Source organism: Somniosus microcephalus, chromosome 4, assembly GCF_052327205.1.
Source record: "Somniosus microcephalus isolate GS21.2 chromosome 4, FLI_Smic_1.0, whole genome shotgun sequence".
Classification (NCBI taxonomy): domain Eukaryota; kingdom Metazoa; phylum Chordata; class Chondrichthyes; order Squaliformes; family Somniosidae; genus Somniosus; species Somniosus microcephalus.
Window position 1 is genome coordinate 270020369 of NC_140990.1, and position 18972 is coordinate 270039340.

The 18972-nt window shown below is 45.9% G+C and overlaps 1 protein-coding gene across 1 annotated transcript in view; it reads right to left on the minus strand.

Annotated features, from left to right (window-relative positions):
- LOC147120452 (adenylate cyclase type 10-like) overlaps positions 1-18972 on the minus strand; it is a 231646-nt gene that overhangs the window by 211022 nt on the left and 1652 nt on the right. The window contains exon 2 of the mRNA XM_085984226.1: positions 2793-3098. Coding sequence (XP_085840352.1) covers positions 2793-3098 — 306 coding nt within the window. The remainder of the gene's footprint in view (positions 1-2792; positions 3099-18972) is intronic.

Consider the following 18972-nt stretch of genomic DNA (forward strand, 5'->3'; position numbering starts at 1 on the left):
GAAAAGAATGACAAAGTTAATGGCATCCAATGCACTGCTACATACTGCAGAACCTCACTAAGTTGACCACTGAAGTAACTGTTGAAAAGTAGTCAATTTAGCAAGGTGCTCACGTTCGTGTGTAAGTCTTTGTGAGATCAGCTGTAGGAGCTGCTGTAACATGTTAGGAAGATCAGCTGATCTCAGTAAAGAAATGTATTTGTTTTAAATTGGAAACATTTCTACTGTAGGGAATGATTGCATTTAAGTCCAAATATTCAGTATCTGGGGAGTAAGCAAGGTCTAATTCACTTGGCATTGTTTTCAACTTTCATTTATTACATTGAGATTCAACTATAGATAATCCTGCCAGAGCTGGTATATCTGATCCTGGTGTGAAGGTAGTGGATAATAAACTGATATTTTAAAAAATTGGAAAGATTTTCAAACACAGTAGAAATTGTTTCAATTTTTGAAAATATGGTGCCCAGGGAGCAGGCACGGAGACTTGTGACACCAAGTCTCCCCTCCCACCACCCCCCTACCCTGCGTGACCACCCCCTCCCACGCGCTTTTGCATTGCCTGGGGACTTCCAAGGTTTCCCCCAAGGAGTGGTGAAGCATTTATACCTGGAGCAGGCAGAAACATTATAATCCAATGCTAACGAGATGGGAGTGATGGTTGATGATTTCTGCTTCAATTTCCTGGTTTCTGCTTGAAGAAGTGCCAAATGCAGACACACCCATTGATAGCAGGCTCATGTCTGTGTGCCTGTTCAGTTTGGAAGATCTAAGCAGGCCCTGGAGGCAAATTTTGCAGCCTACCAGAAAGTAAAGGTCTTCTTTTCATAAGGCTATCAGGAAGACTATTAGGTATAGAGGCCTTCTGGCTACTGCTTTTGCAAAGCAACGGTAAGTTCCAATAGGTGATACCATTCTACGATTGACTTTCCTCCCGAGTGCAAGCAGGGGAGCTTTGGGACAAAGGTAATAACCTAACCCAGAAATACAAGCAGGTTCAGGTCAGGTCAGGCAGAATACACTTTGGAGAGGGGTGTGGAGGAAAAACAGCCTCTATGTTTCTTATCCTTCATGTGCACAATGGGGCCAGTTGTAGGAGCAACAATATCAACTGCAGCTTGATAGGAGGATTAAATGTAGCTGTATTGAGGTTGACAGCCATGCTACAGCTACAGCTGATCCTACGCTTTTACTGAGATCAATTAAGATATTGTACTTATTTACCTGATTAGTTGGTTTAAAAAATTGTAAATTGGGACAAAAATAAATAGGCAATTTCCTGAGTAGTGGCCAAGTTACCTGGATAAAATTGGTAAGCTTAGCATTGCTTTTGAATTAAGACTTTAAAAAAATTGATTTTGTGGGATGACTGCACTACTATATTTAATTGTTTTATACATATCATCCATTGAATTGCGCAAACCACTCCAGATTGTAATAGAGAAAATGATAGTTCAAATTTTTCTGATTAATATTTTATTTACTGTAATAGGTATCTGGTTGCTGAAATAAAAAATATTTATTCTTCTCATATTTTCAAAATCTTTTTTGCCACCATCGCAGTTTACATGTCAGTGGATTGTTCAGTACAATGGCTGTTCATCCTTCTGGGTGTAACTGTCACTAATCCTGGACTGCTCAGTCCAACTTAGTACTCTTATTTCACTGGGGTCTCGATGACAACATATTCACAGGGAAGGTCTCCTGCTTACAGTTCATTGCAAAATCACAATTATTCTTACACAAAAATGTTTCAGGTGTACCAATTTTGAATAAAGGATTATGCGCTGCTCTACTATAATATTCAGAGAGATCATGGGACGCACAGCACTGTTCAGCAATGTATTTATTCACCACTCATTTTTATTAGTGAAATACCTCCATATAAGTAATGCAATATAGTAACTCATTGCTATATCTTGCATGATATGAATATAAATTTTCATTTAGTTCTGGTCTGAGTATGACATCTGACTTGCCTTCCATAGACCACAAAATTAATCAGAAAGTGCAGCATTAATAAATCTTTTGAAACACCAGTGAAAAAGAATTACCACAGCGTTAAAAATGTGTCGTAAAATATGAACCAGCATAAATATCCAACAAAAGACATTTACACCTACTTCCTGCTTGACATACAAATTTCTGCCAGGTAGAAAATCACCCCCAGCAATCATGCACATTAAGAACATAAGAAATAAGAGCAGGAGTAGGCCATATGGCCCCTCAAGCCTGCTCTGCCATTCAATAAGATCATGGCTGATCATCGACTTCAACTTCACTTTCCCGCCGATCTCCATATCCCTTGATTCCCCTCGAGTCCAAAAATCTATCTATCTCAGCCTTGAATATATTCAAAGACTCAGCATTCACAGCCCTCTGGGGCAGACAATTCCAAAGATTCACAACCCTCTGAGTGAAGAAATTCCTCCTCATCTCAGTCTTAAATGGCCTACCCCTTATCTTGACACTTCAGCCAGGGGAAACAACTTCTCAGCATCTACCCTTTCAATCCCCTTCAGAATCTTGTATGTTTCAATGAGATCACCTCTCATTCTTCTAAACTCCAGAGAGTATAGGCCCATTCTACACAATCTCTCATCATTAATGGACTTTTTGGTGATTAATTGCAGGCTAAAAGAATTTGTGACATTTTTGTTGTGTAAAAGATTAACTTTATCATATATTTTTGGGCTGGATTACACATGCACGCTCACAGACAGAAGGTCTGTTTCAGACATAAAAGAGCTTTATAAATAGTAATTACAAACTACAAATCTCCAAGAGTTTACCATTTTCATCGCTATCTTCTTGTAGATGCTCATCAGACTCTTCAGTGTGGACACAGCAACACTGTGGGAGATGGGTTTCCTGACTTTCCTCTATCATTGATCTAAAGTCTTCATCAGTCCTTGATGCACACTCAAATGTACGCGATTCTACCAATGATATAAGTGATTGATTCAATTTTTGTTCAGCACCTTCAAGTAAGATGTATCGAAGCATTTTAGTGGTGAAAGTATGTCCAATGATGGATGCACACTTAACAATCACCTGCTCTGTTGTGTTCATTCGGTCAAGTTGTGCTAAGGCTATACCTGTGAAGACAAATTTAGACTTTATTTTTAAGAAACTATGATACTATGCATTGTAGCATAATGGCTCATTCATAAATAATAGACAATATAGTAAGTGTAGTAGGGCGGGAAGGTTTAATACTGATGTAGAACACAATTAAATTTACAAGTACAATGTATGGCAAAAAAAAATCTAGATTGTCTAGATACTTATACATATTTTCAATTAAGAATGTTTTATCAATGGGGCTCAACCATGACTGAAAGATTAAATATATGTAGAAATACAGGGAGACATAAGAATCAGGAATAATAAAATCATGGCCTAGAAATTCGTTAGCCCCCGAAAACAGGTACGGGGATTGTGATACGCCATCACCCCACTGTGCCAGTTCAAAGGAATGCAGGCAGCACGCAAACTTCGTGCTGCCTGCTGATTAGCATGATTGCGGCATTCAGCCCAGCGCTGAAAATGCTTCTGAGTGGCTGAATGCTCAGCAGGTGGCCCAAATTCATGCGAGGCTAGCACCACTTAAAGTTAGCCTGCACTACTTAAAGGCAGTCTGCACCTCTTAAAGGGGAGGAGCATTTTGCCTGCAGCAGCTCATTGAACTGGCTGGGAAAGAGATTGACAGGAATAAAAAACAAAAATTATGTCACAAGTGGGGATAAAGTGTGCGCCTAGGTTATCCGATGCAACACTGGAGGCCTTGGTGCAGGAAGTCAATTCAAGGAGAGAGGTCCTCTTTCCACAGGGGCCAGGAGGCCCTCCAGGCAACAGTGTAAAGCTGCTGTGGTGAATGCCAGCAGTTTAGTCCCGAGGACCTGGACGCAGTGCAGGAAGAAGTTTAATGACCTCACACGAGTGGCCAAGGTCAATGAATTCATCTTCAAATGCCATATCCCACCAACTGCACCACTAACCTCACACATTGCTCAATGCACATCACTCACCGATCAACAATCTCTACCAAACACAACTCACACCCACATTCATAGCTTCACCTCACCCTCACACTCAAATTCTTTGAGGACGTAACAAACAGGGTGGATAAAGGGGAACCAGTGGATGTGGTGTATTTGGACTTCCAAAAGGCATTTAACAAGGTGCCACACAAAAGATTACTGCACAAGATAAAAAATCACGGGATTGGGGGCAATATACTGGCATGGGTGGAAGATTGGCTGTCTAACAGAAAACAGAGAGTTGGGATAAATGATTCATTCTCTGGTTGGCAATCAGTAACTAGTGGTGTTCCACAGGGGTCAGTGCTGGGACCCCAACTCTTTACAATCTATATTAACGATTTGGAGGAAGGGACCGAGTGCAACGTATACAAATTTGCCGACGATACAAAGATAGGAGGGAAAGCAGTGAGTGAGGAGGACATAAAAAACCTGCAAAATGACATAGACAGGCTAAGTGAGTGGGCAAAAATTTGGCAGATGGAATATAATGTCGGAAAGTGTGAGGTTATGCACTTCGGCAGAAAAAAATCAAAGAGCAAGTTATTATCTAAATGGAGAGAAACTGCAAAGAGTTACAGTACAAAGGGATCTGGGGGTCCTGGTGCATGAAACACAGAAGGTTAGTATGCAGGTACAGCAGGTGATCAGGAAGGCCAATGGAATCTTGGCTTTTATTGCAAGGGGGATGGAGCATAAAAGCAGAGAAGTCTTGCTGCAGTTATACAGGGTACTGGCGAGGCCACACCGGGAATACTGCATACAGTTTTGGTTTCCATATTTAAGAAAAGATATACTTGCTCTCGAGGCAGTTAAGAGAAGGTTCACTCAGTTGATTCCGGAGATGAAGGGGTTGAATTATGAGGAAAGGTTGAGTAGGTTGGGCCTCTACTCATTGGAATTCAGAAGCATGAGAGGCGATCTTATCGAAACATATAAGATTGTGAGGGGGCTTGATCGGGTGGATGCGGTGAGGATGTTTCCACTGATGGGTGAGACTAGAACTAGGGGGCATAATCTTAGAATAAGGGGCTGCCCTTTCAAAACTGAGATGAGGAGAAACTTCTTCATTCAGAGGGTAGTAAATCTATGGAATTTACTACCTCAGAGTTGTGGAAGCTGCGACATTAAATAAATTTAAAATGGAGATAGACAGTTTCCTAGCTGATAAGGGAATAAGGGGTTACGGGGAGAGGGCAGGGAAGTGGACGTGAGTCTAAGTTCGGATCAGCCATGATCCTATTGAATGGCGGAGCAGGCCCGAGGGGCCGTATGGCCTACTCCTGCTCCTATTTCTTATGTTCTTATGTTCTTACACACTTAACACTGCTACAAGCCTCACATTCACCTCTCACAGCTTGCACACACTGTCAGCTATTCAACCATGACAGGCATATCACCCAAACACATTGCACAACTTCCTTTTCTCTTGCAGGAAGAGGTGGCTCACAACCGGCACCTAACCGGCAGGGGACAGGCATGCCTGCATAACCTTACCCCCACGGAGGAGATAGTGCTGACCATTATTGGGAGGGGCATTGCTGAGCCTGTGACCAGTGGCAGGACTGAAAGAATACAAGATGCCGGTATCGTCATACGTAATCCTCCTTCTCACATCCCACTACCCCCTCATCCTACAATCTCTTCTGATTTACAAGCTGCACATGGTGTAAGCATGCACCTCTTGCTTTCACCCCCTCCCCTCACCACAACCCTACAATTGTGCCTTTCTCATTTCAGAGACCCAAGAAATCCAACCTGCCCAGCCAGTGGGACAAGAAGAAGAGGGAGAGCAGAGTGACGATGAAGAAGAAACACCATCACTCGATCTGACACTCATATCCACCAGCTCAGATACTGGCACTGCACAGACTTTAGAGGGTGGCTTAGAGGCAGGATCTGCACGTGGTGAGTCATCAGGCATGAATGGGCTACAGCCAGGGCAGGGGAAAGGGTAGCACAGGTGCCTGCTCCCCGGAGGGCGAGGTGTCAGCTACGTTCTGCTGCAGAGGACTCAGATGAGGACTTAGATGGGGCGGCTTACAGAAGAAGGCTGATGGTATGCACAACAAAATGCATGGTGCATTGACAGGCCTGCAAGAAAGCTGAGTGCAATGTCAAGGACCATAGAGGAGTCCAGCACCAACCTCACACAGGGCTTTGCGCAGAGCTTGGAGGCCATGATTTCCAGCATGGAAATGATGGCCAACTCCATTAGCGCACTTGTGGACCCAACCATGATGCAAAGTCTGATGGCTGATGTCTCAGCTTCCATTGTAGCACAAGCACAAGCCACCTAATGTCTGACTGCTGCAGTGGAAGCTCAGACTTCTGTCATGCAAGATCAGCTTGCTGCCACGCAAGCTCAAACTGCTGCCGTCATGGCTGCATTTACCAGTGAGGAAAGGTACTTGCAGGGTGTCACAACAGTCCAGCAATCTGTCCTCCAACAGATGGCTAGGAATGCTGAGGCACTGCCCTGGGGGAGTGGCAGTGACTCTGTGGAGCACAAACATACTGTCCTCTCTCAGGGTGACAACATTTGTCCTCCCACCGCTGGCACTCCGCCAGTATTCTTGATGTTGCCTGTCAGCCAGCCAGCCCAGACTGCTGCCCCCATGCTGAGGTGGTGCAGTCTGCAGCTGGGCTTTCTAGGACCAGAGCTACTTGAGATCATACTGCAAGGCCATCTGCAGTCTCCCCCACTGAAAGTCAGCAGTATTCCACTAGCCATGCTGCAGCCACTGGGGTAGCGCTCTGTAGAAGCACTAGTGGGACAGGCAAAGGCACACTGACAACAGGCACTAAGGGAATGCACCAAGGTGATTAGTTGACTTTGTTATGTAATATTGGGTGGATTGATGTATAAAGTTGGATTGGAATGTTTCTTTTGTGGTGGCTTTTAGTTTAATGTTCTGGCCAAGAAGATGCTATGATTGTCAGTAACAGAGTTAAGGTAAGGTGTGGAACTCTTGTTGATTTGGGAATTGAGGTTGCATTCACTGGTATAGCAGTCAGATGAGTCGATTAAAGGGTCTGTCTGTGTTGCATCCTCCCTTCTGCTTCCTCCTCTTGCGCTTCCTCCTCTTCTCCATTCCTCCTGCTCCTCCTCTTCTGCTTCCTCCTCCTCCTCCTCAGCTGGTCGCTGTATGCCTGGTGGCAAGGGCTGTGCCCTCATGATGGTGAGGTTGCGGAGCATGCAACAGACCACAACAAATCTTGAGGCATGCTCTGCAGGGCTCCTCCAGAGCGGTCCAAGCAGTGGAAGCGTTGTTTAAGGACGCCAAAGGTCTGCCCTGCCCTATCAGATTCCATGTGGTGGTAAGGCTCTCATTCTACGCATGCTGCCCACATGTAGTTGGGTTGCGGAGTGGAGTCATGAGCCAGGTGGTCAGCGGATAGCCCTTGTCGCCTAGTAGTCACCCTCTGGTTTGTCGTGGTGACTCAAAGACTGAGGGAACAGCAGACTGGGGCAGAATTAAAACATCATGACTGCTACCAGGATACCGGGAATTCACCACCATGATGTGCTGAGCATGGTCGCACACCAACTGCACATTCAGCGAGTAGTAACCTTTGCGGTTGCGGTACATCTCAGTATTTGGATGCGGCGGCCGCAAAGCCACGTGTGCAGTTGATGGCACCCTGCCCACTGTCCTGGCAAAACCACGTGCACGCTCTGCCTGCTTCTCAATGGTCAGAGAGTAGATAATAAACTCCCCTCTCCTGGCATAAAGCGCACCTGTCACCTCTCTTACGCAGCAGTGGACAGTGAACTGGGAGATGTTACAGATGTCATCTGCTCCAGCCTGGAAATGTCCTGACGCAAGGAAATTCAGAGCCACGGTCACCTTCACAGCCACTGGTGGTGCTGTCCTTGCCCTGGTGTGAGCCTGCAGGTCTGGTTGCAAGAGGTGGCAGAGTTTTGTGAGCACCTCCTTCGTAAAGCACAGACACCTCACACACTGCTCCTGGCTCAGGCTGAGGTAAGAGAATTTGCTCTTGGAAGACCCTAGGTTGGGAACTTAAAACAATCACTATCACTAAAGAAAAAGCACTCGGTAAAATAATGGGACTAAAGGTGGACAAGACCCCTGGACCTGATGGCCTGCATCCTAGGGTCTTAAAATAAGCGGCTGCAGAGATAGTGGATGCATTGGTTGCAATCTACCAATCTACCAAAATTCCCTTGATTCTGGAGAGGTCCCAGCAGATTAGAAAACTGCAAATGTAACGCCTCTATTTAAGAAGGGAGGGTGACAGAAAGCATAAAACTATAGACCAGTTAGCCTAACATCAGTCATTGGGAAAATGCTGGAGTCCATTATTAAGGAAGCAGTAGCAGGACATTTAGAAAATTATAATACAGACAAGCAGAGTCAGCATGGTTTTATGAAAGGGAAATCATGTTTGAGAAATTTGCTGGAGGATGTAACGAGTAGGGTGAATAAAGGAGAACCAGTAGATGTCGTGTATTTGGATTTCCAGAAGGCATTCGATAAGGTGCCACATAAAAGGTTACTGCACAAGATAAGAGCTCATGGGGTTGGGGGTAATATATTAGCATGGATAGAGGATTGACTAACTAACAGAAAACAGAGAGTCGGGATAAATGGGTAATTTTCCAGTTGACAAACTGTAACTAGTGGGGTGCCACAGGGATCAGTGCTGGAGCCTCAACTATTTACAATCTATATTAATGACTTGGATGAAGGGACCAAGTGTAATGTAGCCAAATTTGCTGATGATACAAAGATAGGTGGGGAAGCAAGTTGTGAAGAGGATACAAAGGGGATGATTTTAACTCAGGTGCGGGGAATTGTCGGGTTCCCCGAATTTGATGTTTCCCACACGAATCTAAATGGGTGTGTGAGATTGATGCAATTTTAACTCAATTGGCCAACTGATTTCCAACGTGTGGGAACCCTTGGCAAATGAGTATTTCCAGTCAGAAAGTCGCAAAATATGATGTCCTATTGCTACTGTATATAGGGTCTGCAACAAGCCTTGCTTCTTCTGCAGGCTGCCAACCTTTTGGCATTTGCTGATACACTGAGCTGGAAGCAGAATGGCAAGAGAAAGACCGAGGTCTGCACCCCGTTTTGATGACGCTGCCCTGCAGGCTTTAGTGGAGGGAGCAAGAGCTCACAAGGAGGTGCTCTTCCCTTCATCAGGGAGGAAGATGCCTCCCCAGCAGACAAAGGCTGCGTGGCTGCAAGTGGCAGAGGAGGTCAACTCCTTATCGGCTACCCGCAAAACCTGGATACAGTGCAGGAAGAGATTTCACGACCTTCAGCACACTGGAAAAGTGAATATGAAGTTCCCATCACTCTCAATCTGATCTCCATTGCCTCTCCTCACCAGCACTCAGCTTTAGCAATCTCCTCCTCCACATCCCACTTGACACTGACATCCATGCACCCTTACCCATTCCCTCTCTCTCTATGCTCACATTCACCTAACTATTCGACTATGCAGCCCTCACACTCCCTATCACTCTGATGCTATGAAAACAACTGACAACAAACAGGGAGGGCCCTTGGTCTTGCCACCTCACTCCATCTTTGTCTCCTTCTAAGCATCTATGCTATGGATTCTCTACATTCACTCCTACATTCTCACTCAAACTCCACTTGTCTCCCTCATTGCAGGAAAAGAGAGCTCACAATAAAAGAGAATGAGCGAGGACAGGAGGAGGGCCACCATCAGTAGCCCACCTCATCCCCTGGGAGGAGGCGCTCCTGGAGATCGTAGGACTGGAGGATGAGGCGCAAGTGGGGGACGGACAGACGGGTACATCACAGCAAGCTGGTGACAGAATAGTTTTCCATCTCTCTCATTGATATTGCATGAGTCGCAGATAATGATTCTAAAGTTATAACAGATGGACCTATGATCATCTGCAATATGCAATGTGCATGTAACCTTGACCTCACATCTCTAACTCTTTCCTTTACTCCCCCACAGGACCATCGAGAGCCCCCGTCCCCACTGTCCAGGAGGAAGAGCCTGAGCTTCCAGATTCCTCAGAGGAATCTGCAACCTCTGAGAGCGCAGCATCAGCAGAATTCAGCGAACCCAGCACCAGCGCAGACACTCACACCTCAGTGGGACCTTCGGGACATAGACTAGTGTTGTCACCTGGTGTATCACAGCTCACAAGTGAGCATCAGCAGATTGTGGAGACAGGGACAGCAGTGGAGAGTGCTAGTCAGAGGGCGCAGGACTCTGCCAGCTCAGCTGCATGTCGACCCTCTGCCTTTGGGTCCCTCCATAAGATCAGCGGGGCTGGAACTCCAGGAACAGATGCAGGAGTCTCTGGCAGGTTTTGTCTCCAGGGTCGATGTGAGTGTGGAGCGAATGGAGGAGTCCATAGTGAACATGAGCAGAGCCTTTGTGGAGTCATTGGCGCATGAACGCATCACCATGGAAAGGATGGCAACCTCTGTTGTATCCGTGTGTTAATGAAGACCCGGAAAGCAGGAGTCGATTTAACAAGTGTTTACTGAACAAAGTCTGGAGGTGAACTAAACTATACAAGACGCTATACAGGCTTATATACCCGAGTGGTCACTACCGGTACTACAGTACACAGGGGCCTCAAAAAAACATAGTTCCTCTTAAAGGTACATACACCACAATTCCTCCCCTTTTAGATAAATAGTGCATAATATTTTAAGTAATCATTAATTAACATTTTTACCAGAACAATAATCTACACATTTGCTGAAGTTAATCAATTACAAATTCAGTCTCTCTGGAGGCTTCCTGACTCGGTCCGGATAACGCCTCGGTGGTGTAGTAGGTTTCGGTGGTGTAGTAGGTTCTTTTGGCAAGGTCGATTCGGCTTGAATGCCAGTGTCGGGTTCATCTGGTTCCAGTATCACTGGATTGGAGGTAGATACTATGGGTATCTCTGCTTCATCATTAGGCGAATAGAGTTGTGGTGTAGGTTGTCCCTTTGTGGATGACTCTATGATCTGGTCAGCATGGCGCCTTATTATGCTTTCTCCAATGTCCATGGTATACATCAGCGGTCCTAGTCGTGTGCAAATAGTTCCAGGCTGCCATTTCTCGGTACGGTAGTCCCGGGCCAAAACTTGTTGACCTATCTGGAAGGTTCTAGTTGGCCTTTCATTCATGCCTTGAAATTGCCGGTTCTCTACTTCCCTTCTGATGTTTGGCTTGATCAAATCCAGCCGGCATCTTAGTGTTCTATTGAAAAACATCATGGCTGGGGTTTGGTTTGTAACCACATGTGTTGCATTCCTGTACGCAAACAAGAAGTTATCTACCTTATGTTGTAGATTTATGTCTTCATTACCCATGGCCTTTATGGCCTTCTTGAAGGTCTGGACAAACCTTTCAGCTAATCCATTGGTGGCGGGATGGTATGGGGCGGACGTGTAGTGCTTAACCCCATTGTTTTTTAAGAACTTCCTGAATTCTTCGGATACAAATTGCGGTCCATTATCAGAACAGATCTGTTCAGGTAGCCCATTCCTGGCGAATATGGTCCTTAATACTGTGATGGTTTTTTCCGCGGTGGTGGAGGACATCTTTATTACCTCCGGCCACTTGGAGTGTGCATCAACCGCGATTAAGAACATTGAGTCCATAAATGGACCAGCAAAGTCGATATGTACCCTTTGCCAGGGAGGTGAGGGCCACTCCCATGGATGTAGAGGGGCTTGTGGTGGGGCGTTTTGGACCTTCTGGCATCTTAGACAGCTCTTGGTCATTTCTTCGATGTCTCCATCGATACCTGGCCACCACACAAATGCTCTGGCTAAGTTCCACATTTTCACTCCACTCAGATGCCCCTCGTGAAGCTCCTTTAGCACTTTATCCTGGAGTTTGGGTGGAATCACCACTCTGGATCCACAAATCAAGGTTCCTCGGCACACTGACAGCTGTTCTCTTCTTTGCGAGAATACTGGTAACAGTGGTTCGCCATGTGCTGGCCATCCCTTCATCGTTAAATCGTAGACTCGTGAGAGAGTCGGGTCATTTCTCGTTTCCTTTTCAATGGTAGAATTTGTCACTGGTAGACATTCAACTATGGTCGAGTGGAACATCTCCACTGGGTCCACTGTAGGTGCCTCTTCTACCGTTGTCAATGGTAGGCGCGATAAACCGTCAGCATTCCCATGCTGTTTTGTTCCTTTGTATTCTATGTCATATTGGTGTGCCCCTAGGGAAAGGGACCACCTCTGTAGCCTTTGCGCTGTCATAATGGGAACGCCCTTTTTAGGGTTGAATATGGAGATGAGGGGTTGATGGTCAGTCAACAAGGTAAATTTTTGTCCGTGTAGGTAATGGTTGAATTTCTTCACCCCCCACACCAGGTTGAGTGCCTCCCTGTCGATCTGGGCATAGTTACGCTCAGCTGAGTTCAATGAGCGTGATGCAAAAGCTATCGGCCGCTCCGAACCATCAGGGAATTTATGCGATAATACCGCTCCCACGCCGTAAGGGGATGCATCGCATGCCAGTCTGATTGGCAGTGATGGGTTGTAATGAGCCAACACTTCCTTGGACGTGATCAAGCCTTTGCATTTATGGAAGGCATGTTTACAGTCTTCGCTCCATTTCCAAATTACTCCCGTTTGTAGCAGTGCGTTAAGAGGGTGCAGAACCGTTGACAAGTTCGGTAAAAATTTATGATAGTAATTTATCAATCCCAGGAATTGTGAGACATTTTCAGGCGCTGGGGCTTTTACGACCGCTTCAATTTTTTCAGGTGATTTATGCAACCCTTCTTCGTTAATGATATGGCCACAATATGATATTTGTTTCTGGAAAAATTCGCACTTGGGGCGATTTGCTCGTAGGCCCCATTCTCTCAGCCTCGTGAGCACCTGCTCCAAATTGGCAAGGTGCTCATTGTCATTTTCTCCTGTTACAAGGATGTCGTCTAGGTAGCATTGAGTCCCTGGAATCCCTTGCAGTACTTGCTCCATAGCTCTTTGCCAGATAGCTGGAGCTGATGCTACTCCGAAAACTAGCCGATTGTACTGGTACAGGCCTTTGTGTGTGTTTATCGTGAGATACTTTTTAGAGGTCTCCTCAACCTCCATCTGTAGATATGCCTGTGCCAAGTCAATTTTGGTGAAACGTTTCCCTCCGGATAGTGAGGCGAAAATATCTTCTATCCTCGGAAGAGGATACGTATGAAGAACCAGGTTTACAGTCACCTTGAAGTCCCCACAGATGCGAATTTTTCTCTGTTCTTCAAATTTATCATTATTCAACGTTTTCTTCATGACCGGGACGATGGGTGTTGCCCACTCGCTCCAATCTACCTTGGATAACACGCCTGCTTTTTCCAAATTCTCCAGCTGTGCCTCGACTGCTGGACGAATTGCGTATGGCACCGGCCTTGCCTTAAAAAACTTGGGAATTGCCGCATCTTCTACTTTTATTGAGGCGGTGGCGCCTTTCAGGGTTCCTAGTTCCTGTTGAAACACTTCTTTGGCGTTAGCCAAGATTTCTTTTAATCGTCCAGGGATGATGTCATCATCATTTTTTTTCTTACTGGTCACCGTCAGTGCCTGAATGGAGTGCAGTCCAAACGTATCTGTAGTGATCAATAGCATGTCATTCTATAGTGGACACTAGGTGGAGCTGTGTAGAGCTGTATATAGCTGTATGTTTGTAATCACCCCTGCGTGACCGGCTCAAGAATGAACTGGACAGAATGACCACACTAGGAGTCATCAGGAAAGTCGAAGAGCCAACAGACTGGGTTAACTCCATGGTATGTGTAAAGAAAAAGAACAATGATCTAAGAATATGCATGGATCCAAAGGACTTAAATGCAAACATAAAACGTGAACACTACCAGATTCCCAAGCGAGAAGAAATCACCAGTGAAATGTCAGGTGCCAGATACTTTACAAAGCTCGATGCCTCACAAGGATTTTGGCAACTAAAACTGGATGAAGAGAGCACCAAATACTGTACCTTTAACACACCATTTGGCAGGTATTGTTTCCTCAGAATGCCTTTCGGGATAATATCTGCATCTGAAATCTTTCATAGAGCGATGGAACACATAATTGAAGGTCTGGAAGGAGTTCGGGTCTATGTTGATGACATCATCATCTGGGGCTCCACACTGAAAGAACACAATGAAAGACTGACTAAAGTGCTACAGAGCATACGCCGGAATGGACTGAAGCTCAACAAAGCCAAGTGTCAGTTTGGCGTCCAGGAAGTCACTTTCCTAGGAGATAATCTATCTGGTGAAGGAATAGAGCCAGATATGGAAAAAGTAAACGCCATACTCAAAATGCCCCGACCCACTGACAAAAAAGGAGTGCTACGCATCATGGGGATGATAAACTTCATTGGAAAGTTCATTCCTAACTTGTCAGCCAAGACAGCCTGTCTGCGAGACCTGCTACATAAAACAAATGAGTTCGCATGGACAGAAAGACATGAACAAGAGTGGATAAACCTCAAAACAGTGCTGACAACCACACCTGTACTCACCTTCTTTGACCCAACCAAAAGAATCAAAGTGTCAACGGATGCATCAAAAGATGGCCTAGGTGCGGTCTTGCTACAAGCAGATGGTGAAGATTGGAAGCCTGTTGCCTATGCCTCCAGGTCTATGACTGATACTGAGTGTCGATACGCCCAGATTGAAAAGGAATGTCTAGGCTTGGTAGTTGGACTAGAAAAGTTTCATGGCTACATATATGGACTTCCCACCTTCACAGTTGAGACAGACCACAGCCCTCTGGTTGCCATCATAAAAAAAAACCTGAATGAGATGCCTCCAAGGATTCAACGACTCATGATGAAGCTGCAAAGATATGACTTTGAACTGATCTACACACCAGGCAAATACATAGTGTTAGCAGATGCACTATCCCGAGCACCCACAATGAGTCATGTGAGCTCTACTGAAGAAGACGTGGATGTTCATGTGAGTATGGTCACTGCTGCGCTGCCCGTGTCAGACACAAAATCAAAGCAAATAGCAGAACAGTAAAAGATACAGTATTACAAACATACAGCTATATACAGCTCTATACAGCTCCACCTAGTGTCCACTATAGAATGACATGCTATTGATCACTACAGTATCTTTCTGATCCATTCACGTCCCAACAATGGTGGACCACCATCTTGCAGAACGTATAAATACAACTTCTGTATTTCCTTGCCGTTGTATACAACAGGCACCCTTATTTTCCCTCTGGGGTATACTTTCTGCCCCGTATATGTCTTCAAGATAATGGATGTGTCTTTCAAAGGTATATGCGGAAATAGCCGCTCGTAATCCCGTCGACTTATGACGGTCAGAGCTGATCCTGTATCTAGCTCCATTTTAACTGGGGACCCCGCTATTGTGAGGGTAACCCAAATGGTCTGGTAATCTTCTTTGGCAATTACATTATGTAATTTGAGACAGCTTAGTCTCTTGTTTCCGGAGTCGCTATCGCTCTTCTGGTCTTCGGAGCTACTGTCCGTCATCATTTGTACCTTCCTGTACTTTTCCTTATTGACCTTTTTACTGTCAGCGGATTTTTTTCCAGATCAGCATACACGTGCAATGTGTCCCATCTTTCCGCATTGCCTGCATGCTTTGTCCTTGAACCAGCAGTCCCTCTGGTCATGGGTGGATATGCCGCAGCGATAACATCTCTCGAAACCCCGTGTCATTTCATGGGTGCCGAAGTCCTGTGGCTTTTGCTGTATCTCTGCAGCTCCTCTTGCTGCTGCTTCGTATGATACAGCCACACTGAAAGCCTTGTCCAGTGTCAAATCTTTCTCAGAAAGTAGTCTTTTCTGTGTTCCTTCGCTTAGGAGACCACAGACGAATTTGTCTCGTAGAGAATCTGCCAGTCCTGCCCCGAATTGGCAGTGCTTAAACAGCTTTCGTAATTCGGTGAGGTAATCAGCGTTACTTTCATTCTTGTGCTGATTCCTCCTGAAGAATTTGAATCGTTCCGCTATCAGCAGCGGTGTTGGGTTTAAGTGCTCCTGTAGGGTATCAACAATCTCCTTAAAATTCTTGTCCATTGGTTTGGCTGGAGTGATCAAGTTTCGTAACAGCCCGTATGTCCTTGCGCCCATCAGATTTAGAAGTATCGATGCCTTTTTATCATCCGCTACTTCATTCGCCTTGCAATATACCTCCACTCTTTCCACATGTGGTCCAATCCTCTATATCACTATCGAAAGCAGTAATATTGCCAGTCTTAGGCATCCTGAAAATCAAAAATGGCGCCTCCCGCGCTTTCTCTTCTTCCCTGTCGAGTCAAAATGGCGCCTCCCGCGCTTTCCGTCGCTGCGCTGCTGCCAACGCTGTTCTCCGCGTTTTTTTAAAATTACATATATATTTTTAAACAGTTTCTCCGTCACTCCATCGGACTCCCTGGGACTTTCCTCTCCCTTTGCTTGGTCCGAACGCCGACCTGCTTTGCAGCGCCAGCCGTGTCCTGAGTGCTCCACCCTCTGTCTCTGTTTGCTTCTGCCTTACGACTCGCTGACCGGCCCCGCTGCAGAGCTACCCGATCGAGCCGCAGCCCGCCACCCAGGAAGGATTAGTGCAGTACCTGCCACCAGCCCGTTTAGCTGGTGAAACCACAGTTTTTTTTTTTTTTCTTCGACCTTCGTCTGAGGAATCGATCTCCTTGAGGTGCTGCCGAATTGCAGGTAAGTTTGTTTCTAACTCATCACCACTGTTGTATCCGTGAGTTAATGAAGACCCGGAAAGCAGGAGTCGATTTAACAAGTGTTTACTGAACAAAGTCTGGAGGTGAACTAAACTATACAAGACGCTATACAGGCTTATATACCCGAGTGGTCACTACCGGTACTACAGTACACAGGTGCCTCAAAAAACCATAGTTCCTCTTAAGGGTACATACACCACAACCTCCATGGAGGAGATAAGTCGCCAGGTTATGGCAATCATGGTGAGTGTTCATAATAGGATGACATCTCTTGAGGAGCGATGGGCATCTATTGAACAGAGAAACCAGACATTCATGGAAGTCCTTCTGAGTAGGACTGCCAGTGCAGATACGGGTCCCCATGGCCCCCTGATGTGCAGCAAGGTGCTCTCAAGCCACTTCCAAGCGCTGGCCCCTTCTGGCCTCTGCAGCTTCAGGTGGGTGAGCAGCAGCCTGGCACTCCTGTTGCTGCTGCTGTTGTTCCTGGTTCTGCTGGTGCCGCGGCTGGTGTTTGAGCTCATCTAATGCCCAGCAGGGAAGGAAATAAATGGCTCCTATGCTTCTGGTATATGCCTCCATTGAGGAAGCACTGAGTGAAGGTGGCGAGCGGGGTTTCCCAGGAGGTCACACTGGAGATGAGTGTGAGGCTCCAACCTTCCACAGGTGTGGTTAAGCCTGGTAAAAGTTGCCCCAGGCCTGAAACAACAAAGTCCTGCCACCTGCAAATGATGACTGATCAAATCTCCTCTTTAATGGTTGACCTGCAGCTGATAGTCAGCAAGCCAATAGTGCTCATGCCAGGTTTCACAGGCGTGATCCCCACCAGGCGTCTTTTACGTGGGAAAAGGGTTAAAATGGGATTATAAAGGCCAATTATTGCTGATTAAGGGCCTTAAAGACCAGTCCCGCCTGTTGGAGGCGGGACTGATTCGGGACCATCAGACACGCCTGGGTTAAAATGGCTCGGGGTCGGGAACCAGGCCGGGTGGGGGGGGGGGGTCCCGCGCCCCAGGTTTTGCAATTTTAACCCCCCACACGCCTCAAAGCCCGCCTCACGGCTGAGTTAAAATCAACCCCAAAGAATCTACAAAGGGATATAGACAAGCTAAGTGAGTGGGCAAACATTTGGCAGATGGAGTATAATATGGGAAAGTGTGGTAAAAAAAATAAAAAAGCAAAGTATTATTTAAATAGAGATTACAAAATGCTGCAGTACAGAGCGACCTGGGGGTCCTTGTGCATGAAACACAAAAGTTAGCATGCAGGTACAGCAAGTAATCAGGAAGGTAAATGGAATGTTGGCCTTTATTGCAAGGGGGTTGGAGTATAAAAGCAGGGAAGTCCTGCTACAACTGTACAGGGTATTGGTGAGACCACACCTGGAGTACTGCGTACAGTATTGGTCTCCTTATTTAAGGAGGGATATACTTGCATTGGAGGCAGTTCAGAGAAGCTTCACAAGGTTGATTCCTGAGTTGAAGGGGTTGACTTATGAAGAAAGGTTGAGCAGGTTATGCCTATACTCATTGGAGTTTAAAAGAATGAGAGGTGATCTTATTGAAACATATAAAATACTGAGGGGTCTCGAAAAGGTAGATGCAGAGAAGATGTTTCCCCTCATGGGGAATCCAGAACTAGGGGGCATAGTTTCAGAATAAGTGGTCACCCATTTAAAAATGAGGAGGAATTTCGTCTCTCAGAGGGTCGTAAATCTGTGGAATTCTCTGCCCCAGAGAGCTGTGGAGGCTGGGTCGTTGAATATATTTAAGGTGGAGATAGACAGAGTTTTGAACAATAAGGGTGTGAAGGGTTATGGGGAGTGGGCAGGGAAATGGAGCTGAGCCCAAGATCAGATCAGCCATGATCTCATTGAATGGCGGAGCAGGCTTGAGAGGCCAAATGGCCTACTCCTGCTCCTATTTCTTATGTTCTTATGTAATGCCTTCTGCTGAGAGCCCTTCTACTCCTCCTCCTCCTTCTGTGAGCAGCTTATCCTTTTCTTCGCTGCCTCTATTCCATCTCCTTGTCATGCTGCAGGCCAAAGGGGATGACAACTAGAGCACCCATGACTGGGAGCAAGTGGTCTGACCAGAACCCTTGAAGTCAGACCCAAGACCTTCTCCACTTGCAGCACCACTTCGCCACCTCACCAATCAGGCACTACGGAGCTGAATTTCTAGCCCTATGTTTATCACTAGGGATGTTGTGCTGTCCTCATTATTGTGCAATGAAAGGTG